General features: G+C 32.9%; 1 protein-coding gene across 1 annotated transcript; it reads right to left on the bottom strand.

Annotated features, from left to right (window-relative positions):
* Positions 1–394: 394 nt before the first annotated feature.
* Positions 395–8,596, bottom strand: HGO (homogentisate 1,2-dioxygenase). Its single transcript, XM_028055166.2, has 9 exons — positions 8,341–8,596; positions 7,571–7,801; positions 5,746–5,825; positions 5,028–5,195; positions 4,750–4,925; positions 4,543–4,612; positions 4,282–4,436; positions 4,052–4,135; positions 395–822 (listed from the first exon to the last, which is right to left on the bottom strand). The coding sequence occupies exons 1-9, from the start codon at positions 8,526–8,528 to the stop codon at positions 607–609; spliced, it is 1,368 nt and encodes a 455-aa protein (XP_027910967.1). The 5' UTR covers positions 8,529–8,596; the 3' UTR covers positions 395–606.
* Between the last annotated feature and the right edge of the window lie 2,025 nt (positions 8,597–10,621).

Below are 10,621 nucleotides of genomic sequence, written 5' to 3'. Positions count from 1 at the left end.
TTCTGCAGGTAACCCCATCTGGGTCCAAGCCAACATGTATCAACCGGAAAGAAGCCAACTGAGGAGATAGTGGACTACATGGATAAGGTGACGCTTGTGCCTAACTTATCTTGTTTTTTCACTGCAGGAACTAGTACAATGACATTTGTCACACATGGATTGTCCTACCATGTGGCACTGACATTGCCACATGTTACAACAAAAATTCTTGACACGTGTCAACAAAAACATTTTACAAAAAAATTAAAAAAATTAAAAAATTTTAAAAAATAAAATGAAATAACTGGGGATGGATCTGATTGAGACATTTTTAAAAAACTGGGAACACAGTTGACACTTTTTTTCTAGCATATACTAAATTGACACATTTCTATTAAAGTGGGTACTATCCGAGTAATTAAACCATTATTTTATTAATGAAATTTGCAATCAAAGTCTTATAACACACAATCGCGTGTCGTGTTCAACCAACCAACTGATTATAGATTAGTTAGTCCTTGTACAATTTGTTGTACAAGTATTATTTCTCATATTTTATAATTACATCTATTTTTATGCACAAGATCAAAGTTATTGGGGATACAGTTGTAGCTGTGCGGCACCCATTTACTGTCCATTCCGCACGCTCGAGTTTTCAGGACATGTCTCTGTTACTGTAAAATGAGATCTCAGGCCAATCCAACACTGGTAATAGTCTTGATCCAAGAAGGGTGATTCTAGGGCCCATTGACTGATCCGGGGTATCAAACTTGATTCAAACATAAAAGCCATTGTGCTTGTGATCTTGGAGGGTCCTATATCATTACCTCGAGCAATGGTAGCCTGTAAATTAAATCCCAACATATAGGTTAGTACAAGACTGAATCCACCAATGTAAAAACTTTTGCATCTTTAATAAATGGCACATAATGAAACCATTTTCTACTTTATTAGACACGGCATTTTGCTCTATAAAGTACTAATAGCATGTCGGGTTCCACGTCACTTTGGTAAGAACTTTCGTGTCTAATGTAGAAATATGATGCTATAAAAGAAGCTTTTGTTTAAAAAGATATAAGAAATGATTTTATAAAGGATGGAATGTGGGTTCAACCATTCACTAAAGTAAATAAAATTTTCAAAATAAATAAATTAAAATGAAGATTTAGGGAAATCGAAGGCTACTAACACATGCACTAGAACGGGGGAGAGTGTCCACAAGTCTGGGTAAAACTGTTATCTTTGATCAACTACAATACTTTGGGTTGGTCTATTAAAATGTTTAGAATTTTCTTAAAATTTAAAATAATAAAAATGAATAAATAAATAAATGAAAAAATGCATAAAAGTAATTAAAAAGTAAATATCAAATTAGTATGTTGCACTTTAAAATTTAAAATAAAAAAACCCAGTACCAAACCAAAGGTCATCAACTTAATCAATGTGTTTGGGTTGGTCAATTTAGTCCGGATTCCTGAGTTACTAGGACCCATGAATACTCGTTAGATAGGGTGTTTACCTTTTGTACTTGTGATCTTATCGTGTATGATTGTTTGGAAAAAGTATACACCATATAACTTGGTATAACGACCATGGGGAGTCAATTAGTTATGGAGACTAACACCCTTGCAACACCAGGAAGAAATCCATCAGCCCTGGCTTGAAGAAACAAATGCGATAGGCATAGACTACAGAACACCAAATTCTAACTCAGCTAACCTAATTGTTGAGTTTTGTCATGTATCTTCATCTAGTTCATCATCTAATAGCATTGTCTGGTTAGTGCATCTAATAGGATCATTTAGCAGATATAGTCTATCATTTGAAGCGTCAGCATCCGGTCATGATTGTTATTAGATGATTATTGTTAGTTAATATATATATATATATATATATATATATATATATATATATATATATATGTATGTACATACATATATGTATATATATGTACATACATGTATATATGTATGTACATATATGTATACATATATGTATATATATATATATATATGTAATTTATTGTTCCATCCCTGTATACTCTATTTCTGGAATCACCGTGTTCTTTCTTGTGTGTCCATCAATCAGGTTTATATAGAATCATTATCATTTTTCTTAATCTCTTTATCTTTCCTTAGATGTTAATTCTGCATTCCCTAAATCCAGTGTTTCATGTGCTTTTGTTTGCAAACATTTTGATCTCTAATACCCAACAACTGGTATGAGAGGTTTAGTTCTCTGATCCGTTTTGCATCCATAGTGGTTGATTCGTGATTAAGATCAGTCAACTTTGTTTGTTCATCTTGTCATGAAGAAAAGCTTCAAGAAGATGGCCTACACAATTAAGACTGAGAAATTAAAGGGAAAGAATAACTTCAATCTATGACACATCTATACGCATGTATTGTTGAAAAATCGTGATGTCTAGACACATCTCTCTGCGAGGACAACACATGGAAGATTCGTTTATGAGAACTTAAGAGAAAACTCACTTCCTAATTCTCTTGTCTCAATAAAATTCTTTATGAAATTGCAAATAAAGAATCTACTTTTGGGTTGTGGTTGGAGCTAAAGAGGTTCTTCATGACCTAGTATGTCTGTTGATGAAGGATTGACCCCAACTAAGGATGGAGGCACATGCTTAAGAACACTAAGCATGTTTAGAAAGGAAGTTCACTAATCCTTCATCCCTTTCATTTGTGTTTGTTATTTTTGATTCCCAAAGTTGACTTAGTTGAATCAACTTTAGTTGACTTGTTGACCTTTGACTAGGTTTGACTTGTTGACTATAGTTGACTTGACTTAAGCCAACATGCTAATCTATGTTTATTTGCTTTGTAGGTTAATTAGGAGTAAGAAAGCAATGCTAGGTGGCGCATGGTGATTGGGGAGCATAAATAATGTGGAGGAGAGAGTAAAGCAAAGGCATAAAGCATAAAGTAAAAGGCATGAAGCAAGTGTACTTATGTACCTTTGGTCTCCTTTGTTTTTAGCACACTTTGGCCACTTTTTGGAGACATATGAGACACATTTTTTGTCTCCTTTTGTGCTAGAACGAAATTAGCCTTGCACACACCATAGTTAGCTCTTTTGTCTCTCATTTTTTGTAACCTTATTTGACCTAGTTTCTAGAAGCTAGGGTTAGGTTTTTGTAGAGACATCCTTAGGTATCTTTTATTTGCTTAGAGGCCCCTAGACTCTTCTATATAAGAGGTGCTCCTAGACATGTAAAAGGGTTGAACATTTTGAAGTTAAAACACTCTTGTGTCTCAACCATTTGTGAGAGTTTCCTCCCTTGGGAGTGAATACTTTTAAGCCTTATCTTGCATAGCAAGTGGCGGCACACATCCACTCATCTTCAAGGTTGCCATGGCTTATAGCCTAGCCTTGTAGTGGCGTGCTTCTCACATTTTTACCATTTCTTTCCTTTCCATTTTATGTTTTCTTCTTCCTTTAATTGTTCTTGGTTTTCTATGGTCTATGTGCTTTCCATTTCCTTTTTGTTTTGAATCAACCCATCATCTTCTTCTCTTGAACTTTGTGAAAGGAACCTTCACATCTAAATAGCTTGCTATCTTAATGTCCAGTGGGGATTTCACTTAGTTTTCTTAATCAACTCACACCATATTCAATAATCTTAAAAAGGAACAAGATAATCCTTCATCATCTGTAGTAAGTTGTTTTTCAAGAAACAACTTTTTGAACTTTGTTTGACGAAGAATTTGTATATCAAGAAGTTATTTTTGGATCAGAAAAGTATATTCAGAAGTCCCCAGACCATTATGGCATGAGTGGTGCCAAGTTAGTTGCTACTCCATTGACATCACCTATTCATCTATCTGTAACCAGTACTACTCTTCCAGAATTTGAGAAGGAATACATGAGTTGTGTTTAATATCTAGTGTAGTGGGGAGTTTGATGTATCCAATGGTGTGCACTAAATCAACCTTAACCAAGCAGTTAGCCTATTGAGTAGGTACATGGGTTACAGGGCCCAACTCACCCATTAGAATAGAGGTTTACTTTTTGTACTTGTAATCTTATTGTGGATGATTGTTTGAAAAAACCATACCTCATATGACTTGGTATCAGGACCATGGGGAGTCATACAGTTATGGAGACTTGCACCACCAGGAAGAAATCCATCAGCCTTGGCCTAAACAAACAAACGTGTTAGTCATAGACTACATTCTGACTCAACTGACAACAAAACTAGTCTTGATATTTTCCCATATAAAGCTACATATTACCATTTACTTCTTCCATCAAATAGTGATTAAAAGTCAAATTTTGATGACATACCTCATAGCCACCGTGAATGAGGCCCATAAATTCACTCATGCAGTTGCGATGATAATATGGAGGCCGGAAAGTGTGCTCAGCAACCAGCCATCTGGGTGGAAAAATGACAAAATCAAGTAATGCCACTCCAGGTTTGTCAGTTGGTGCTGTCAACACTGCACATGGAAACAGAAGTTGTCAAAAAAATATAAAGAAAGAACAATTTCCATGAAAAAAAAAGAGACAATGGTCATGGAAATTTTTACTTTTATAGATGCATACCAGTATTGATTGATGGATCACTATGATCAAACAGAACCGTATTATACGGGCAGAATTTGCTTAAATCATACTGCAAGCAAAAACAATAATCGCCAAATTAAGATGCATAATTTTTTTCACAGAAATTATACCCGTAGCAAACTGAATAATATGATTTTAATCACAAGTCATTCTCTGAAAACAATGTTGGAAGAGAAAATCACCAACCTTATATGGAAAATAATTACCATGCCAAGCAACAACATTGAAGGGAGAGAAATCTTGAACTGCGGCAAAGAGTTCACCACCAAACTTCTGCACTATAGTGTACCCAGGATAGGATTTATCTTCAAACCATGCAGTAGGAACAAGGAAATCCCTTGGCGCAGCAAGACCGTTAGCACCTTAAATATAAAAAAAAACTCACTTTTAATTCTATATACCTTGAATTTTCAGCAAATAAATATCATAGTTTAAATTTCTTAAGAGCAAAAGATGGAAGATACCTATTGGTCCCAGATCAGGAAGTTGAAAATGAGTACCAAATATTTCAGCAACATAGCCCCGCGATGGACTATCAAGCAGATTCACAGAAAAACGAAAACCTTGAGGTAGTATAGCAATTTCACCCGGGGAAACTTTTAACCTTCCACATTCAGTAGTGATTAAGAGTCCTACAATTTCAGAAGCCAATATGAAAAACTAAATAAAATATATGGAAATGTATACTTCTGAAAAGCCCATGATACATGGGAAGCATTAGAGAACAAGCATCATACAAACTTTATTAACCACAATGCCAAAGCAGAAATTAATGCAAGGAAGAATTAACAAAAATGCATACAACAGTTTGTCCTTATAATAATAATAAGATTATACACAAGAATAAAAAAAAAACTCTAATGAAAGAAATCACGGAAAATATAAACCTTAAGTACCCATTCACACGATTATTGCACCAGTGATTTTAAGGAAACAATATTATTGTCTAAATGCATCCTTCAATTAAGTAATTTCTTTTATATTCAAGTCAAGAGAGAGAACAAACATACTTTCTATGTTCGAAATGGAAAAGGAAGCACCTTGAGTTCATTGAGCATAGACAAGAGGGAAATTATATTGGTCCAGAAAGGATTATATGCACGTAAGTACAAAGCAATCAACCCCAAAGACCACTTTCTAAGTGAATATTGAACAATCAAGGAAATTGTTATTGTGACTTACTTCCTTGTTGGGGAACTATCAAGAAGTCACCATCAGCATTGCAAAAGGCACAATTCTCCATTGATTTGTTTGCAGCGTACCTATAAGCGATACTTTCCCCTTTATTAAAGTGATGATGTTACTTTCAAAATTTAAATTTATCATACCAAATCTGGAAGCTTAGCATCACTATCTATGAACTACCCAAATTAGTATTGTTTTACTTAGGCTACCAAAATTAAAGAAAAATAAAGCCCAGATGTGAATTTAAGAAAGCAGTGTATGGTGGTGACATAACTTAGGGCAGACACAAAATAGAATATATCAAATAAACAAGTTAAAGCAATACTTGCTTCGTATTAGATAGTGTTAGGTAGAAGACAGACAGGAACAGGACAAAATATAAAATGAGTTCTGTTTTTTATGTATAAAATCAAAAGGTTAAAAACGCAGTATATTTGGTTCTACTAAAAATGTGAAAACGAGAAGAATAGTGATTAAAAAACTAACTGTTCTATTCCATTTTTTTCAGTCAGTGTCAATTGCTACCTTAACTCATCCTTGCTCAGACCACGGTTATTGTTTCAGACTAGGACCTCATATCTCATTTCTGCCTTTCAAGCCACACAAGTAGTGCAGGAGAACTAAGACTCATATTGCATTATTAGGAGTGTAAACGAGCAAAATCGAGACAAGCCCTTAAAGCCTGGACTCGGCTAGTAAAGAGTTTATGGTTTAAATTTGAATCGTTTATTCAATTGAGCTTAAGTAGGAGCTTGAATTTGGTTCGTTTAAAGAATATTAAGCCGTAACTTGGCTTGTTTAGTTCATTAATAACTTTATCAATTTTGTTTCTATGAAACTATTCTTAAATTATTATTTAACTTGATCAGTATAGCATCTAAACTTTATGTTAATACTAATCTACTAATTAAAATATGCATAAATACTTTCCTAGAGAAAAAGTAATGTATCAAAATCAGAAGCTAGTGTTTTACACAAATGCAACATCATAATAGTTAATAGAACTTGAACTTTGAAACAAGTGTACTAACATCTAAAGGAAACATAAACAACAATAGCTTCCATTCTAAACTTTTATATAAAAGAATTACGCATGAATTCTTAAAGTCAAAGTTTTAAAGTTTGGACTGAACTCATTTAAATACAAGCCTACTTAAAAATTTGAGTTTGGTTATTTAACTTAACAGCTTGAATGAGTAACTAAAAAGCCGAGTCCGAAAAGTTCCTAGAATAACCTAGATTATTCACATATGAACTATGACGGCGCCTTGGCTTTTGGCAGCCTAATAATTCATTGGTATCTCCTAGAACGGGGTAAGGAAAGAGGGGATAACAACCCATCTTGACATCAGCCAATCACTCGGACTCCGAAAATTGGAATATCAATCCCACATAGCAGGGGCACTATATCTTAAAAGGATTTCTCCCCAAGCAACCACAACCTCACTGTTAATGAAGGATTTTAGTCAATTAGTTACATCTCTTTCCACCACCTTCGTATACACCAAATGTAAAGTCCAACCAAGAGTTGAGATCTCTTCGTTGTGGGCGGCAGCTATACTGCTGGAGACCCTCTTACTGTGATAAACCACCCTACTTTTATCACAACATGTATTATTTCAATACCTACTTAATAAATTGTGACATCAATGCATCTTTTTATAGTGCTTGTGATTTAAGAGACTTAAGCTCACAAATAATGTTGTTCTGATTAGGAAACCTAACCTGCCAAAAAAGTCAACGGAAAAGAAAATGGATTGACTAGCACAAAACCAATTAGATAAACAAGAATAGTATTAATCAAAGGGTACCAATTATTTACATGTGAATAGCGTATCCGTGGCGCATGAAAGAGCTGCCAGAACCACAAATGGTGGACAACCCATCAATGAAATCCGTTGGTGAATCAGGTGCATCCATGGGCTTCCATCTAAGCTGTGTTGGGTTAGCTGAACTGTTGGAGTTGTTGAACTCACTCAAAATTCTCCTGTTACTAGGTACTCTAGGTTTAAACGGTTGGTGGGTCACTGATGGCTTGATCCGGTAAAACCAACTACAACAAATAATTAAGCCAGCACAGGCAGAAGAAGACATAAGAGTTAATAACCATTTAAAAAAAATGATACTTATGCAACACTTTTGTACAGTCAAGAGAGAGAGGAAACAGAAAAAAGACAGAATTTCATATGTAACGAATGATGTAAGGGGAAGATCGTACGCAAAAAGTGGTATTATGCTCTAAATGAGAAATATTGATTGTAAAACAAAATTATTTGGTATAACAAATAATATGATAGAAACAAATAAAAACAAAAGATATCTTCTATAAAGTGTTGTTGTATATGTATCCCATCTTTTTCGTTAATACATACTTTAGAAATGGATGTATTGGGTTTTTATGGATTTACAGCATAAAAATTTGCAAACTAACTTCAATTGTGTGCTCCAGTTTAGGATTTATCAAAAAGATATTACTAGTACTAAACTAGTATTTCCAATGGTGATAAATTTCTACACATATGTTTTGAAGGACACAGCAAAACATAAACAGAAATCAATACATACGGTAGTTATAGAAGAGCTAAGATTGACCTGAAGAGGTTGCGGTTGCGAGGGGAGGTGAAGGAGGTGCCGGAGATTTGCTCGGCGTAGAGACCGAAGGGGCAGATGAGAGGGCTATTCTGTCCCGCCGGCAAAGCTCCGGCGAGAGCCTCGGAGGACAGGTGGTTTCCGAAGCCAGAAAGGTAGATGAAATCGTCGCCGGCGATTGGGTTGTCCATGATTCACGGAACTCAGAGAGAAAGATGGAGGGGAGAAGTGAAGGTTGAGTAAAGAATTGAGCTTCTCCAGTCGTGAGAAAGTTAAAAAGAGGATAAAGGTGAGTTGGAAAGTGATGGGTGGGGTGACATGGTAGCTATTTTTTGTCCTTTTTCGGTAATAGAATACGATTTAGAGCATGTTTAATAGAATTTATTTCGGTTTAATTACTGGGATTATACCATTTTTTTTTTTTTTAAGATGAGAGGTGGATAGAGTATGGATACACGTATAATTTTTTAACATCACGGCTATTTATGAGTATTTGTAAATATTTATAAATAAATAAAAATAAATATTTAATAATATGTTTTAATTATAAATTCAAATAAAATATAATATATAACATTAATAAATTTTAAACAAAGTCCAAATGATCCATTTAAATATTGTTCAATGAAAGTTTACAAAGAAATGATTTTTTTTAAAACTAATTGATAAAAAAAACTTATTCAAAATTAATATGTTAAAATTTTAATCATGTTTTTTTAATTTAAATTAGAGTATAGCAGGTACGGGTATCCACGAGCATGGATAATATGATATTTGTACCCGCCCCGTTAACATGTAAATATTAAAAATATTCGAACTTGTTACACGCGGGTATCCATTTACAATATCCATTTTTTACCCATTGTAGGTTTTATCCGCGGATACTTGCGGATACAAATTTTTTTGACATCCAATCTCTATTTTTTTTTTTATCTTTTTTATATTTTATTAAATTATTTTAATTTTTCTTTTTTTTCAAAAATTGTTTGTTGTCACGTGTCAAAGTCTATGGTGTGATAGGTGATAATGTTAGTGTCACGTGGTGGCAAAAGAGTTCTCTTGATTTCAATTTAATTCTCATATACATCTCCTTGATTCAATTTAGTCACCACTTTTGAGTCCTTGGTTCAATTTTGTCCCAATTTATTTTAGTAATTGAAATATAATTTTTAATCCATTTTTTTATAATATTAAAACTAATTAAGTTAAATATTTTTACAAAATGAATTACTGATATTTATATTAAAATTTAGTGGTAAAATAAATTATTAACAAAATATGGGTTAATAATATACAATAATGTAATATTTTAAAAAGTCATTTTTAATAAAAAAATATTAGTTTAACATATAATATTTATACAAATAATAGATTTGGTCTCATATTGGAGAGAGACAATATTGTTCTATTTTGAAAAAAAAAATTGGGTGCATATATTGTTCTATTAATATAACATTTCTTTTGCCACTAAATTTTAATATAACTATCAGGGTACTTAATCTTTTAAAAGTATTTATACTTAATTAGTTTTAATATTATAAGAAAATGGATTAAAAAATATATTTCAATTATTAAAAAAATTTGGGACAAAATTGAACCAGTGACATAAAAGTGGAGACTAAATTGAAATAAAAAGATATATATGAAGATTGAATTGAAATCAAGACAATTGTCTTGTCATGTGTCACTGACATTGCGATGTGTCACACTAGGGATTTGACAGTGACCAAAAAAGTAAAAAAAAACGTAACAGATTGATACATGGTACACCGTTAATGGCGTTAATAATTGTTTTCGAAAAGGGATCTAATTGAGGTACCAAATTGATGCACCCCTACCAAAATAGGTATCATTCGAGTAACTAAACCAATATTTTTAATAATTAATTTTAAATAAAGTATCATTTTTAGTGTGAATCTTCATACATTATATGAAATTGTTTATACATTAAAGAAATTATTTGTATAAATATTTTTTTTTGTTTATAAGTAATTTAAATGATTATTATAGGTAAAACCTATACTAAAATAATATTCTTATTTTTAAACAATTTTTTTTCGTTAATTTCAAATGAATATAATCTCTTAAATTGTAACTAAGACATTAAATATTTTTTTTAATAAATGTGAAAATAACATATGTTGTTCCTACAGAGAATAAATAAGATAAGTTAGGCACAAGTATCACCTTACCCATATAGTCCGCCATCTCCTCAGTAGGGCTCTTCCAAGAGGGGTTACCTGCAGAAGGGACTCCGAAGCTCAAGTCAGCGAAATCTCTTTGA

This window comes from Vigna unguiculata, chromosome 11, assembly GCF_037176805.1.
Source record: "Vigna unguiculata cultivar grain cowpea cultivar isolate G323 ecotype 2 chromosome 11, ASM3717680v1, whole genome shotgun sequence".
Classification (NCBI taxonomy): domain Eukaryota; kingdom Viridiplantae; phylum Streptophyta; class Magnoliopsida; order Fabales; family Fabaceae; genus Vigna; species Vigna unguiculata.
The sequence above is the reverse complement of the archived record's forward strand: the minus strand, read 5'-3'. Positions and strand labels throughout refer to the sequence as shown.

Coding starts and splice junctions, on each gene's coding strand:
- HGO (XM_028055166.2), bottom strand. CDS start 8,528: ATGGACAACCCAATCGCCGGCGACGATTTCATCTACCTTTCTGGCTTC. Junction 4,437..4,542: donor TGATCCATCAATCAATACTG/GTATGCATCTAT, acceptor TTCCATGTGCAG/TGTTGACAGCACCAACTGAC. Junction 823..4,051: donor CTGATACCAAGTCATATGAG/GTATGGTTTTTT, acceptor TTTAATTTACAG/GCTACCATTGCTCGAGGTAA.